General features: G+C 35.6%; 1 protein-coding gene across 2 annotated transcripts; it reads left to right on the forward strand.

Moving 5' to 3' along the window:
- The first annotated feature begins 1,265 nt into the window (after positions 1-1,265).
- On the forward strand, positions 1,266-15,497 carry LOC120523193 (P2Y purinoceptor 2-like). Of its 2 annotated transcripts, XM_039744244.1 has the most exons (3): positions 1,266-1,407; positions 7,844-7,881; positions 13,909-15,497. In XM_039744244.1, exon 3 carries the CDS (start codon positions 13,986-13,988, stop codon positions 14,955-14,957), a length of 972 nt encoding a protein of 323 aa, XP_039600178.1. In that variant the 5' UTR covers positions 1,266-1,407; positions 7,844-7,881; positions 13,909-13,985; the 3' UTR covers positions 14,958-15,497. The 2 variants fall into 2 exon arrangements, with proteins under 2 accessions (XP_039600178.1, XP_039600177.1); XM_039744243.1 differs by lacking the exon at positions 7,844-7,881.
- Positions 15,498-17,088: the final 1,591 nt, after the last annotated feature.

Raw genomic sequence — 17,088 nt, forward strand, 5'->3', positions numbered from 1 at the left:
TCTTTTTAGAACCTTTTACATTTCATTTAAATTCAACTGCAGTTAGAAAAATGGAAAACCTCTCTGTGACATTTAGTAAGGAAACATCAGAGTCCACTGTGAAATCGTTTTTTATATGTTTAACTTTTAAAAAAATGTTTGTTCACTTTAGGATTTGCTTTTCCTCGTTTTCTTTAATAAATTAAATTAATTAAACAATTAAGTTTATTTTGTGGTTAGGGTTTTGATGTCTTCCCTTCTATTTTAGACATAACAGAACACAAGAGCTCTCTTAATTATTATATTTGATACATACTTTAAAGAATAACTATAAATGATCCAACTTTATACATACTGTAAGCTTAATATATACATTCATATTAATTATATCAGTCCTATATATTAACTATAGGGAATATAACCTTAAGGAAGTAAAAAAAAATCACTTGTTTTGAATTGCATTAAATCTATAAATGATTTTAAATTAAGTTGCTGACTGCATTGTTAAATATTTTTATTTTGAAATATATTCATCCACTTATTATTATGTTAAGGGTCTCAGAACACAAACACTTTCTCATACTGGGCTAATTTAGACCTTCCAATCGCATTACTTTAAAAGGTTTTTAATTAACATAGTACCCTACAGTATGTACAGTAATTCAAACAATTCTATTTGTACAGTATATTCACAGAATTCATCTGTTAATGCGCTTGGACATGTCATTAGTGATGTACAGTACCTGGGGTCATTGGGTGTTTCCTCTGAATATCATATTTAATGCGTTTGGTCTGGACAGATACAATACACTGTGTAATAATGTAATTTCAGCCACCGCGTAAGCACGCAGCAACATGCCGTCCAGATTGAATTCCGGCTTCACGCTTATTTTTGATTGCTGCTGATTTAGATTCGGTTTATTATGAAACAAAATCTTCTTTATACTGTTTCTTTCATAATAAGAAAAACAATGTGAAAACTTTACTTTTTACAGTAACTGTCTTTCCCACAGGATACTCGATACTCTATATATAAGGTTATTAACCCTCCCACAGTCACATGCAACTTAAGAAGCAGTATCGTCGCTTGGTAAGTAGATAAATAAAAGCGAAAAATCTCTTTACTGATTCGCTGAGATGGATTCGCTTACCTGTCGTGCTCTTTCTTCCCTTTTTTGTGGTTCGCTTGTTTTCCCAACTCTGTAAAGCCACGCCTCGGCTCTCGAGTAAACGAATCACGTATGAGAGGCCCCGCCCCCCTGTGCTGTGGCGCGTGTGTACCTTTCAATCCAGGAAAGTGCGGCTCGCTCGCTGGGTCAGAAGTCTAGTGGCTTCGCTGGGTTTAGCCTTCTTCGGCATTTAAAGAGTGTGGAAAAGACAGTTTGTCAACCAGTCTGATTCTGCTTATTCAAACCAGTCAACCATTTGGTAAGTATGAAAAATACAGTTATGCTTCCCAAGAAGAAATAGCCTGACGAGAACAGACTAAAAGGACGCAAAGAGCGCGGGGTTGAGCTTATTTTTGAACAGATTTAAGTAGACAAGTGAGCAATTTTAGAAAGCGATATACCTGTGAATGTGCTGAAAAACGCCCGAATTTTAGTTAAGCGATTAGGATTTACTACTTCCATTGATTTGACTTGACGCACTACCGCATGTGGTTAAGTGTGATAAAGTTCCTTTGTTTCATTGCTATAACAACATTAGTTGATAACCAGAAGGGATGTTGTTTATCCACAGAATATTTATGAGTCATGAACAACGTAGTATTTATAAAAGGAAATGAAAGCCCCCAACTTACATGATCGGCGACTGTTTAAATCTGAAGTGCCAGGCAAAATATGCGCCTCAGTGCTTCAACGTCTTTTATTAATTTAAAATGTCTTCTATATAGCGAGTCACCACAGACTGGTGCAAAGCAATAATCTCTTGCGCGATGTTTATCACTTAAAGTTTATCACTGGTTTTTATAAGGTAGAAATCTGAAATTAATTTCTGATCTCCTTGAGAGTGTATCCGTCAATGTGCCAGGAGCCGTTTCTACGTAGCGTACAAGATCTATTACTAGATGCAATATTAATGTACAGTGTATAGTGGATTTGAAAAAAAGAACGATTATTCAGTTATAGGATTCAAAAAGTAATTCATTTTTATGTCTCCGTTCTCCCATTTAAAAGTTATGTTTAAACCCATCTCCGATGTATGGAGAGATCACTATATGTCTATTTTCTTAATGATAATATCCTTGTCATATTATCCTGTAATTTTGTTGCTTTTTAAAGTACTTTATTGTATAGGAAACAAAAAACAATAATTTATTGTTTGACTCAGAAACGGTGCCGTTGCAAACAAATTTCGAATACGTCTTCTGTTTTCTGAATGCAGTGATTTGAACATTTCTTTACTATTTCAGCTGCTTTTATTTACATGATTTTAGGCCTCTTGATTATGAGGCAGGTTATATATAAATGTGTTGCCATAGGATACCCATCTTCAAAAAACAAAGACTATTTTTCAAATCAGTATTTTGATAAAATTCTGTATTACAGTATTGTACTGAATAAGTAAATAACTAAATCTCACTGTAAACATGAATAATTTATCTGGGCTTGACTGGCATAACAAAAATCATTATTGAATCCGAAGGATTAGCTAATATGATGTGCTTCTCATTAAAATGATTATTAATAAAAACCTTTAGGGTATTCTATGTAATTGCATTTCACTGAAGGACTGGTCCCTTCTCTCACCAGCGAGGAAATTAAACAATTTCATCCATTTTCAGTTCAGGTTGCCAAGCTGGTCTTTATGCCAGAAAGCACTGGGTGAAGGCTCAGTCATGCAAATGCCCACACTGATTTCCATTGGATCAGTTTATTGTTGCCCATTAACCTAACCTGTAGATTTTTGTAACATGGGAGGAAGAATGGAAAATGTTATAATTGCACCCTAATAAAATTGTAGATGATGACCAATTTGGGATTTGGACCCAGTCTCCTTTAAGTGTAAGACAGCACAATTAAACACTGAGTACTGTACTGCCCTAGATTTAAAATTAATTACACATTACAAAGAATTTGGAATTGGTGAAGTGCTATGTCAGAATAAAGGGGAATAATACAGGTAAAGGTTATTTCTTTAATGGAAAAAAAAACAAAGGGTATTGGCACATACTTGTTGATTCACAAATTACACCATAAAAGTCACTCATGTGCTTAACATAAATTTAGAGGTTTGATTCCTGTGGGCTGGTCCTAAAACCACAAAGCGTGATTAAAGTTCTTGGTGGTTTGTTTTTTGAATAATGTTTCTCATGCATCACAATTCTAGTCTTTGTTTCTTAGGCTGTTTTTCAGCCCTGTGTATCTATCTACCTTAACAGTTCCAACTGTTGTTCTTGGCAGATGACTTCATATTTAAAGGTGAAGAAATTTTTTCTCTGGTTGAAGTCTCAAATCATTTTGCTTAAATATGAAAAAACAAGTATACAATGTTGCAATTTGGAAGTAGTGGTACTGCGGGAATACTTTCAAAGATGCAGAAAAAAAAACTATTTTTACAGTGATATCTTTTTTAAAATTTTGCTTCAGAGCTGATGTACATATCAACATCTAAAATGCTCTTCACCTAGGACCAAATCTAACATGCTTACTTTCTTGTTATGGCTTTAACTTACAAAAGTTAAAAATTTAAACTAACACTGCTTGACATTTTGCAGTTTTTTCCAGTCCAATTTTACTGATTCACTGAAGCTGGCTTTAAATGGATACTATTTTTTTACTCTTAAATACTATTTTTTTCTTCTGTTTACTGAAATTAATTATTCAGTATAGAGATTTTGGACATACATTACTTTTATTAGTTCCTGCTTAGGCGATAACACATAACTGCTTTTTTAGTCTATTTATTCTCTTTGCTGACTCAGTTAATTCTAGTTTTGGAATATGGGCTGAACCATAAACTCCTTGGTGTTGTCCTTTTTAACTTTGCTAATTTCTATTGGCATAAATAGCTAACAAAGTATGTTTAAATGCTGTGCAGCATGTTCTGTGTATACTTTAATTAGATTGATAAGCCTAGTGATTGGCATAAAGAAATAACCACACATGAAATGAAATATGAAATTACGTGAAATTAAATGAAATTTAAAGGAGCACCCAGAAATATAAAAACATTCTTTTTTGTCAGCAATGTCTTCTAACCCAACAGAATATTCTAATGACTATAGTTAAGCAATGATGCAAAACAGAGTGGTGGGTGTGCCCATGAGTTGGCTTGGTTTTGGCCGTCTTTTGTTTTGTTAATGTGGAGGGTCTACAGTAGTGTGATGGTATGGTTCAGAGTCTAAGTTACTGAGCTCTAGACTAGATGGTGGCTTTTCTTTCCTAACTACTGACTGAATGTATGAGACAAAATACCTGACTTGAATACCTCATAATCATTTTATGTAACTGTGTATAAAAAACATTGCTGTTATTTGCATGAAAGCATAAGTTACGATACACTATCCAGAGTTTGTTCCTGCCTAGAGTCCTATGCTGCCAGGTTTTGTGCTGGTTCTTGATGTCCCTGAAAGAGCTAAATGACAATGTTACCTAATTACAAAAACAACAATCTAGGAGAAGGACAGTGGCAGCATATTCCTGGATTAACTTTTTTTAATTGGAGACATGCTCCAACCTTCAATTGTTAGAATTGTTTAATATGTTTACTTATTTCTTCTTTCATTCTATAGGGACAGAAATGTATATGGTTGTATGAATACATTTCAAGGAAATTTAGCAAAGCCTCTATATCTGTATTATAGTTAAAATTGTATTTTCATGTGTACGGTGTATTTTCATTTACATTTCTTCTCTTTTTAGTTTTGTGTGTTTTGATCCTTTCCCCCAGTAATTGTTCTAGTTACCAAAGACCAGACAGAGAAATGCCTTTTAATTTAAGATGCACATTTAGTGCCAGTTGAACATCTTGGTAATAATTTGAAGAAGAGGTACTTATGTAAAGCATGAAAAAGATAACTGTGACAGGAGATTTAATTGGTTTAAAGTGCAAAGTTCTTTCCTTTGTTTAATATAAAGTGTATAGATTTAAACTCAAACATTCTAGTAGTTGCAGGAATGTTTGTAATTAAATTTAAAAAAGGTTCTTATATTAAAGCAAACATTTTTATTGCTAGTACATTTACATTTCCTTTTTTGTTTATTTGCTAAATGCATACTTAAGGTTTTACAGTACTATGGACAGTCGTTATTTCTAGTGTCATTCATTTTGATACCTGCAGAAGCATTGTATTCATAGATAATATAAAGGAAAGAGAATTCATCAAATATTAATTGTGGACTAAAATGAAAAAAGCAAAGGGTATTCTAACAAAGGAAAATAGCAACAGATGCAGTGTTTCATCTGTGCAGCCTTCATTTGGTATGTGACGGAAGAGTTCCACTAACTCCAAAAATATCCTGGGCTTTCTTGCATAAGATTTCACCCAGACAATAAACAATTGAGATCAAATTTTTATGCAAGATTTCCTTGTCAAAGACGTGATTCCACCTGGCCATCTTAATTACATAACATTAAAGCCGAAACTCTTACTTCATAACATTCCAAAATGCTGTTTTTCATGCATTTGGTTTAGAAGTGGGCATGAGCAAACATTTAGTTGAATGGACTTCTTTGAGCATGCAGTGGAAGGGTGACATACTTACAAGTTTGAAAATTTAATTCATTCTAGCTTTCCTGCTGAAGAGACTGATGCCTTTAGAGATGATGCAGCCCATGAACATTAAGATGTTCACTTTTGTTCTGTTAAGCTCTAGGGCAGGGGTGGGCAAAGTCATTCCCGGAGGGCCGCAGTGGCTGCAGGTTTTTGTTCCAACCCAATTGCATAATAAGAAGCACTTATTGCTCTAGAAACATTCTGCTTCATTTTAGTTGTCTCTCTCATTAAGATTTTGAACCCTTATTGCTTATTTAAGTCTTAACCAACTGCATTCTCGGTTTTAAATACTTAGAAGGAAAGAGAAGAGAAAGAAAGTGAAGGATTCAGAATTACCATCCGTTTTACACTTCAAAGTATTTGGACGATATCCTTAGAATGGAAAAAAAATCTAGAATATGAGAATGACTTGACATAGCAGAGTTAAAGCACTAACAAGCCATGATATGTAATTATTGGCAAGGATTGTTTTCTAATTAAGCAACTGGGTTGGAACAAATACCCGCAGCCACTGCGGCCCTCCAGGAATGACTTTGCCCAACCCTGCTCTAGGGCATCCATTTCTACACCATCAGGTAGGAATGATTACGTGATGGCATGAGAACATTTCTCTACACAATCTATGGCTACATAACTTATATAAATATTGAAAATAATTTATTACTTTGACAGATGTACATGCAAAGTAGGAATGCTAAAATATTTACATACAAGTGGTAATCATGATTTTTTTTCCTTATGGTTTTGTCTGTGTTCATAGTAAAAATGCTACATTTACAGTAAAAAGTGCATTTCAAATCAGATCCTATAGGTGGCAGTTTGTATTAGTTTATTTATTTACAGATTGCTTGCTCTATCTTCTGTAATACAATATGTGTCACAATCATACTGATTTTGCTAGAGGTGGCTAGTCAGTGTAGAAAATAGAATTTTGCCTGTACCTACATCATTAAGTCAGTTGGTTTTTAAAGTAAACCAGACAGCAAAGCCAAGTATGGTTTCTCATTCCAGAATGAAATATTCTACAGACACAACAAGCATAAATTTGCAATGTACACCCTTAATAATAATAATAATAATAATAGTAAGTTCTGAAGTAAAGCAGAAGATTCAAAGTTTTATGAAAGAATGCAACTTGTGTTAAATCAAGATTACGTCAGGATTTCAATTCAGATTTACCTTTGACATTAGAATAAGCAATGAATATCACAGTTACAGTATAAAATATTGAAGACAATAAAGGGTTCAGGCATATTGTGCATAAAATGCAGCTATAATATACCTTAATGTTGCGCCATTTCTAAGCAGATATACCCATTTGATTGCTAAAGCTACAATAATTCATTGCCAAAATGTTCTGGTGAGACAATTATTGTTATTATAGATTTATGAAGTGCTTATTGTACAAAACTTTGTATGCATAAATATTATGTAATAAATGGTAGTTTAAATTTGTTGTGGTTCATGATTATAGAGCAAGTCACTTCACCTAGAAAAATAAAAGAAATGTAACCAGTTGTAATTTTGTGGGTCTTATTATTAGGATACTGGAGATGCTTCTTATTGAACAGGCAATAAAAGATTGTTCATGAGTAAAACATCCCTTCCTTAGATCAATTCCTGCTTTTCCTGGTGTCTTCGTACTAGAAATTTTGAATTTAAATGGGTAATCAGTTATGTTTCTTCTAAGCTGCATGACTGTGTACCTTTTTTCTTGGATGCTGTGCAGCACTTCTGAACTGCTTCACAACCTTGTTCACTCCCCCTTCCACAAACAAGTTTGGAAGAACTGTTTACTTGTTACCACACTTTTCAACCTTTGATAAAGCCACCCATGCTTTCTGAAACTCCAAGGGTCAAACCCCTTCCACAGCTAAAATATCTAAACCACGCTAATTATTCATGTGAGAGTGCTTGACGTTGCTTAAAACTTAACTTGCCTTGCGGCACTTGATAGTTCATGCCAGGAGAATGACAGAGCAGAACAGATAACCAAAATAAGAGCAGGTACACATCTAACAGAACTGGTAGTTGACAACAATAAACAGTGCTTGCTAACTATTGATCTTCAGCTCATTCTTGAGCTTTGCCAGACTTTCACTGCCCATTTCATAACATGATCACGTCTCTTTGTTTCCTGTCCAGGACATAACCCCATCTTTAGTCATCCGTCCACCCTGTTGGTAAGTGGTTCTATTTGCTTCATTTGCATAAAGTACACTCTCAGTGCAACACATTAGGTTTGCATAATATTAATAAATATCAACAAATAAATAATTTATCAAGAAATAAAAAGATGCATGTTGGTTAATTTTCTTTTTTCTATAACATCAGAAATTTTCAAATAAATCCAACAAAATGTTTTTGGGCTATTTAGTTTTTCTATTGTGGGGCAGGGTTTACCCCTAAATATTGACATATCTAAACGTGCTTTTCAGCAGATCCCTGCTCACATAGAGGTGCCATCTTGCCAAATTCCAAATTTTAAAATAAATTAGAAATTGTGTTTTTATTGATAAGTGAGTGAATGAGCCAGTCAGCTTTGCAATATATATATTCTGTATATAGATTTAAAACTTCATTGTATACCTTATTAAATACAACATATTTTTTGCCTTAATAAGAGAAAATACATCATGCATGTTCAAAATATTGAGACAAAGAAATGGTGGTGTACTACCCTTATTCCCACTGTAACCAAAGATTCCATTGAATTAAACCTGTCTGCCTACACTATTTATCTAAGTAAAAAATCATTTTGACATTTTAGCAGATTTGCTTGACAGCTCATTTCTCTCTGTTCAGATAGTAGCAACATCTGTATATGATGTAAATGAAGAGCAAGTAAACAGAATCAAGGAGATAAAAATATTGCCACTCTCTGAGGATCCATTACCTGTCTAGGATACCTATATGACCAAGTGCTACCTTGTATTCCTGGTACATATTTCTTTGCAGGATTTTCCAACAGTAGGTAATATTGTGATAGTACAGGGAAGTGCAGTGATATGTTAACATGACAAACAGTTATTGTTTATGAACAAGAAGCTTCACTTTAAGAATTAGTAAAACTGAGTATATCCAGTGTACATATTTTTTCCATGTATATTACTTTATGGATAACATTCTTAAACCCGCCTGCTTTGATTAAAGTTTGCCGACAGTATCTGTACTGTTTATAATAGTACCTCTTTGGCTGTGTTTACAATACATACAATTCTGAAACCTGCCTAATACAGTTTAGGATGAATGGGAAAAAAGTCTATCCTGGCTCCTTTATACCCAAGACAGTATAGTATTCAAATCCAGTATGCTGGATCCATGAAGCAGCACTAAGCACTGTGCCTCTCTGCCTTCCTTGTGGTTATGTTTTATTTTCACATAAGTTGACTTATTTATTTTACTTACAGCAGTACTTGTGGCAATGATTTATTATGAAGTATTTATCACTCCACATAGGTGGATGTCAGGTATTTTTATATAATGATCTGAAGTGGAAAAGATGGCTTGCGTCAGTCATCACTTGGAAGCTATTTGTGTGAATGGCATGGATTATCACTTAAGGAGTGTCTTGAAGAGATCTTGAAACTTCTAAACTTAAAAAGTGTGTATAGCAGTCTCCAATAGCAAGTTACAGGATAACATTTGGTTTGAATTAGTGTGTACAAGCGGCAGCTATAAGCAGGTTTAGAAGCCAAAAGGTCAAAAACACTTACTGGGACCAGATGATTTTTTTTTCTCATATGCAGAATATTGTAGAAACAACAGTGCCAGCAATGACAATGTTCGGTTTAGGTATGCATTTTGAGGTAAAAGGAGAATGCACAGGCAGAGGTTAAGAGAGTGGCAAAATGGAATTAGAAAATTGATAAAAGTAACATTAGATCTATTGGTGTACCATTAATCCATTCAGCTTTTATTTTATAATTCTCCTCTGTAACTCTGATGTCCTTTCAGTGATTAAAGGCAATAGTGAATGAAATAATGACATTTTCTTTGGCGTTTTCTCATTTGTCCTTTTTCTTTTTTTCATTTTATTTGTGACAGACGGGTATCAGCAAGAGTGAAAGGGAAGGTCTAAAGGATTGTAGTGAGACCAGCTATTTTATATGGGTTGGAGACGGTGGCACTGACCAGAAAGCAGGAGATAGAGCTGGAGGTGGCAGAGTTAAAGATGCTAAGATTTGCAATGGGTGTGACAAGGATGGATAGGATTAGAAGTGAGTACATTAGAGGGTCAGCTCAGGTTGGACGGTTGGGAGACAAAGTCAGACGAAATTGCATTGGTTTGGACATATGCAGAGGAGAGATGCTGGGTAAATTGGGAGAAGGATGCTAAGGATAGAGCTGCCAGGGAAGAGGAAAAGAGGAAGGCCTAAATGAAGGTTTATGGATGTGCTGAGAGAGGACATGCAGGTGATGGGTGTAACAGAACAAGATGCAGAAGACAGAAAAATATGGAAGAAGATGAATCGCTGTGGCAACCCCTAACGGGAGCAGCCGAAAGAAGAAGTCTAGACAGAATTTCCACAGAGAGCTTGCTATTTGTTTGATGTAGAGAAACGGCCTTTTAAAACAGAACTCCTCCTTATCCCAAGATTTTGACATCGTGCTTAGTGAATTCCAGAATTTTTCATGAAGCTGGAAGTGTTTGCAATACGCACTCACCCATCACATCCATAAAAACTGTACTGCATATTTGTACTCATGTCACATTCTTATACAGTCTTATTATGGCTGATTTTCTAAAGAGATTTTATCCATTAGAGGGTTGCAGGAGGGCCAGTGTCCACCTCAGCATTTTCAGACATAAATCAGAAACCAACCTTTAACATAATGCTGGTTCATTGGGTATATTCTTTCACACATCCACATTAACTTGTTAAATATATGTGTTTTCAGGATGTGAAAGGAGATGTAGAATACCTACTGTAGAGAAAACCTATAGAAATAATGGGAGAACATTCCAACTCTACATAATGTAGACAGATAACCAGACCCACTAGGTGTCCTTAAAACTGCAAGAAAGAGAAGCTACACAGTGTACACTGTGTCACAGCATTATCATTGATCTATACATGTAATATATTATGATGTGTGTCGGTCACAGACTTGCACAAGAGTGAAGGAGGTGAGTCCAGGTTTCCAAAAGAGTCAGCTTTATTGTTGTTAAGACAGGAACAATCGAAAGCAATTTCAAACGGGAGCTGTCAGTTTAGCACTCAAAACGTGCAACAAGCAAGCAAGAGGTGATGCTGATGTCATCCTGCATTAGCTCCCTTCCTCAGATTAAAAGAACAGATAGCCTTACTTGGAGAGATGACAGGAAGTGAGTGAAAGGCCTGGCCAGTGGCTGGTTTTAAATGTTTCCTGCAGCAACTTTTGGGCAATAGACAAATTACGCAGTGAGCCTGTTAATTTGCACTTGGATTGGCAGGGTACATCCAATCTCTGCCTGCAGTACAGAGTAACAGTGCACAGTGCAGTTGCAGGGTTGTCGGAGCCTCAAAAACCTCAATATTTATATAAATTTATTATAATACATATTTTTACAATATTGCATATAATTGTACACATACCGAAGTATAAAATGCTGTATTTTAGTCTATCCATCCATTATCCAACCAGCTATATCCTAACTACAGGGTGACGGGGGTCTGCTGGAGCCAATCCCAGCCAACATAGGGCGCAAGGCAGGAAACAAACCCCGGGCAGAACGCAAGCCCACTGCAGGCTGTATTTTTGCATAATAAAAAAATAAAAAATAATACATCTGTTGCATCTAGTAACTCAGATACTGAACATTATACTAACTTTGATGTCTTCAGGCAGGTTATTTTTTTATTTGTCTATAAATAATATAATTTCTGTCTGAAATAAGTGTGATTTATATGGCTGGGAGTCAATGCATCTTGAACATACAGACTGCTATTTTGAGAATAAAAGCAGTATTAGTGAGATGTCAGTGCTATAGCTTTCTTGTTTTTTGTAAGCCTTTGTTTGGCTGGGTTTTGTCACCTTACTTTGAAAATGGGCACCGAAGAATGTAAACATTACATGTTGTGACATGATATTTATATGTGAGTCCTTAAAGCTTTATTCACTGCATGTGAAAAGTATGAAATGTGCATTTTTTTTATTAATCTTTTGATCTTCTTATGAATACAATGAAGCCAGGTGTGCTGGTATCTGAATTCTAATTTGGATAAAAAAAATAATGTGGGTTACATTTACTTTAATGGTGTCTAAGAACACTGGGCAAAAAGGACATGTTTATAGGTTCTACTCCCCTAAGTTGATTCAAATTGGATTTACACAACATATTTGGGTAGGGTTTGATCTGCATCAGTTGTTTCTTCAGTTCATGGGTTTCAATTAGCCTTAGAATTACACATGTCCCACATATGATAGACTTATATTTTCTTGCATTTGAAGCACACATAGGATATGCAACTTACTCTCTGTTGTAGGTAATCTACTGTAGAGATGGAGGTGAACCAGCAATTTAGAGTGTGCATCCCTCCAGCTACTTTGCCATATCATTTGCATGAAACAATGTTGAACTTACTGTGAAGCCTAACCCTGACATTAGTAATTACTATATAGGTGGCCTTTGCATGAAAGTGTTGCAAAGTAAAATTAACAATAATATGGCAATAAGTCATAAAGAAGATAAGGATAATCCATTAGATGAGCAGAGATCCAGGTTTCATTTTCTAGTTTGGTCACTGTCAAAGTTTAGTTTTTACATTCATCACCATCTACTTGGGATTTCTCCTGATCTTTTGGTTTTTATGTATGTTGCATTAATGAGTCATCTGAATAAGTTGGCGTGAGTGATAATGGGAGTATATGATTAACTCACACCTCCTAAGCTGTTGGGATAAACTGACTTCCCACAAGCCTGAAATGGAAGAAAAAAAATCACAAGATAATTGAATGGGTTGAACTAAGCGAATAAATGTTTAAACTACTGCTTTTTACAGTATTGAAATAGATTCAGAATTATCTTATGAGCAAGCTTAGGGTGTTTTTTACAGGAAATGTATGGACTCAGAAAGCTGGAGCCTATCCTGGCTGCCTCAGGTATGAGGTAGGGACCATCTTGTGGCCCCCTCACCACCACAGTGGATAGGTTTTAGTATCACTAATTAACCTAGCATACATATCTTTGAGATTTGGGAGGAAAAACCATAAAAGACATGAAAAGTGAGGTGTCACAGACAATACAAATTTTTCATGTAAACAGAGAAACTTGACTTTCACAGTAACTTTAGGTAGGAGAACTAGTGCTTTGAGTGGTCCACACATTTAAATAACTGCTACTAAATTATATTCCTGGGATAATCAGAGCGTGATATTTCTTATGCAGTAGACACAACCTGAGGACCAGCATGTTGAAACTGGCAAGTTCAGTATTTTAAAAGGGGAAGTTCAGGTAGGATCTGTTATTATATCGTGAGATATCCAAAATTGTCCCCAGTAAAATAAATAAGAAAACAAAAAAAAAGATGACTGTTAGAAAGAATTTATTAAACTGTTATATGTGTTTACACAGCATATTAGTTAGTTTTCTTGTTCACCATCATATTCCACAAGTCAAATGCCCATCTCACATAACAAAGACACATTTCACTTTCACATGTCAGAATAATTTCTCATCTCTTTATGACTACCAGCTACAGGCAACATGAAAACAGAACACACATCACATTCTCATCTCAACAATAATAACAAATGTTGGGTACTACCAGCACAAAGCAGATTGCTTGCTCTGAAACTACATTTGGAAGCTTGCTGGTCATATGATGGTAGATTTAGTATCTAGTCCTTCAAAAAACCAGCTTGGTCAGGAATATCAGAATGGCTCAGCAGCTTCAGGTATGTGATTCATGTAGCAGGAAGTATAAAATATTAATTTTCAGTTAAAAAGAGAGTTCACTAGCTGAGGTTAGGTGATTTAGCAAAATGGGATGAAAAGAACATTAATAACAATGTATTTTGGTCTGTTGATTTATCATTTTTACTGTATTTTGTGCCTTTCCAGGTGGAAGTCCAGTTCAAATTACATTAGAGTACCAATAGTACCTATTAGTTTCTGAAACCTAAAAAAACTATAATCTAGTACCCAAAGCCAACAGTGTATGATTGAGATTGATAAAGTTCCTTTGGCATCCTCTGACTTTATTTATATTTTTTGCAACTTTTAGGAAAAAGACGGAAAGGTGCAAATGGAACTGTGAGAAAAGTGGATCCAGTAACCAGTCCCTTTGTGAATGTTTCAAGTATGAACCAGAGCAGCCTGTACAAATGTGACTTAAATGAGAACTTCAAGTACATTTTACTACCAACCTGTTATGGGATTGTCTTTGTTATTGGGCTGATCCTTAATGCTTTTGCCCTTTTCGTCTTCACCTTTCGCATGAAACAATGGACCTGCAGCACTATTTACATGTTTAATCTGTCCATCTCTGACACCCTGTATGTCATCAGCCTACCATTTCTCATATACTACTATGCCAAAGAAAATAACTGGCCTTTTGGTGATGCCATGTGCAGAATCATTAGATTCCTTTTTTATAACAACCTCTACTGCAGTATCCTCTTTCTTTCCTGCATCAGCATTCACCGTTTTTTGGGCATCTGTTTTCCAATACGATCCTTGGAATGGCTTAATGTGCGCCGTGCCCGCATATGTTCTGTGCTCATCTGGATCATTGTTGTGTCTTGCCAAGCTCCCATCTTTTATTTCTCCCAAACCTATAACAAAAACGGCAATGTCCTCTGCTATGACACAACACCCCCTGAATTGTTTGACCAGTTTCTGGTTTACAGCTCCATAATATCTGTGATGCTCTTCTGTTTGCCCATCCTGACTGTCATTGTCTGTTATTGCCTAATGGCTAAGCAGCTTATGAAGCCTAGTGCTGAAAGCACCTCCTCTTCCAGGATTAAGAAGAAATCAATCCGGATGATTGTAATTGTCCTTCTTGTATTTATCATCTGCTTTTTGCCTTTTCACATCACTCGGACCATTTATTACATCTTCAGGCAGCTCAATGTAGAATGTCACATGCTGGAGGCTTCAAACATTGCTTATAAAGTGACTAGGCCTCTGGCCAGTGCTAACAGCTGTTTAGATCCCATTTTGTACTTTTTGTCTGGACAGAATTTCCGCAAAGTGTTTGTCTCTGCCTCCAAAAAGAAAACCAACACTTTAAAATTAAGCTCCTGCAATCCTACTTTTTCCAAAGTGTGAGAGACTGTTTCAAATGAATGTAGTAAGAACAGCTTGAAGGACATAATAGATATATACAGTACAAAATATTTGCTGTATGTCCATCCATTTATGTATTTATTTTATCAGTCGGTGTTATCCATTACCCATTTGCAGGCTGCTGGAATTTTGTTCAAAGTGGGATTGGGCCAAGACAGAAGACATCCCTCACCCACATTGGGTCAGACAACACGTACATCTTTGGAATGTGGAAGGAAGCTGATGCAGACGGTGGACATTCAGACACCTTATAGGGGCCACATACAGAGGTAGCCATACTAAGTGCTATACTGGCCATTTAATTATGAATATATACAGGTATCTCAGTATAATTACAAAGAGTTTTGTGTAAAAAAGCATCTTGTAGTTGAAGTACTGAATAAATAATATATGTAATAAAATTAATTAATTTAAGATCTGAATAGAAATATTGCCATTGGCATATGATACCAAGGGATTTTTATAAAAATAATACCCTTGCACTTCTAATAGAATAGGTGTTGAATAAACTATTATAAATTACCCATGTTGTCTTGTTATAAGTCTCTGTATCTTTCAATATCACATTAACATTGCGCCATAGTAGCAACATATCTTATACAGTCTACTACTTTACAAATACATTTTTTTTTGATGAGGCGTCAGTGCTTTAGTTTATACAGACTCTCTGTTTGGACACAGGCACACACAAGGCCTCTGCCATTTTCCTGTGTTAGGGAGCTTTCATTTGGTTGTATTCTCAAACCTCGTTTAGTGTGTTTTTTAAACATAAAATTCACTAAAGAATGCAACCGTTTGAACTTATAAGATGATTTTAGGCAAATTGGAGTCCTTAGCGCATGGTTGACTGAATAATACAGGTATTAAGTATATACTTCTTTATCAAAGCTTTTAATCTTTAGGGAGTAGAATAACCCCTTCCAGGCACAAGTTTTAGTCAGTTTTTGATATCTGAATGCTTGTTGGTACTCTCAAATTGGCTAAATCATTTTCATATTGGTTAAGGGAATGGAAGGGCAATAGACCAGTTGGACTTTTTGGACTTGTTTTACACCAATTATTTCATAATGCTTTGGTTTGGTAGCTTGGTTCACATTTTGACAATTGGTATTCTGGTTTTGGCCTGGCTCCTGTCTACTCTCTTGCTTCCCCTATTTAAATATTTTCTGGCTGCTTCTCATCATAGCCATTACACCTGTTGATTTAGGAGAAACTAAATAAAGCACATGGTCATGCTCTACACCCGTGTAACTGACTGATTGGGATTACATAACACATTCTGTTGGGATCTGGATCAAATACTCTTTGTCATAACGTAGTATGGACTTGGATCAGTCTGATGCATTTGACACATTTCTGATATTCTGGAATGGAGTCCAAACAAGTCCTTACCTTCATCCTGTTTCTACTGGGACAGTCACCTGTAATTATGACCAAGAAACATTTAAAGATAACGAATGAATAAATGTGAAAGTACAGTTAGTATAATCTGCAGGCAGGTAAAATTTATTTTATTTAATTCAGAAGCATTTTCCAAAGGCTACATACATGATAATAGTGCACTGCTATATACAAGTGAGACTAGACCCTAGTGACGTCTACCTTCTAGTCAATATAGTTTGTGCTCATAATGCCAAACTTGTCCTCAACCTAATCCAATTATAATTCACGGCGTTGGTGGCTTTTGCAAGAAGTTGATGGACTGTGTTTGTCAGTATCAATATTTGTGTAAACATATAAAGTAAAATATCAGGAGCCAAAATGACAAAATTCATAACTATGAGAAGGTCTTCACATTAGTTAAAAATATTGCATTGCTGTTCTAGAGACCCAGAGTAGAGTCCAGGTCCAGCCACTTTATAAATTGTACCTTGACTTCCTGGAGGAACATTGAATTTCCATGATATTGCAAACAAGTGAATGTTGGCTTGAAGTTTCTATCAACTGGCCTGCTGTTAGTGTGTTTGTTTGTGTTTGTGCAATAGACTGAATTGAAAGAAGCAAGCTCAGAATGCAGGGTGGCACAGTGGTAGAGCTGCTGCCTTGCAGTAAAGAGACCCGGATTTACTTCCCTGAGTTTGCATGTTCTCCCCGTGTCTGCGCGGGTTTCCTC

Source organism: Polypterus senegalus, chromosome 2, assembly GCF_016835505.1.
Source record: "Polypterus senegalus isolate Bchr_013 chromosome 2, ASM1683550v1, whole genome shotgun sequence".
Taxonomy (NCBI): Eukaryota; Metazoa; Chordata; class Cladistia; order Polypteriformes; family Polypteridae; genus Polypterus; species Polypterus senegalus.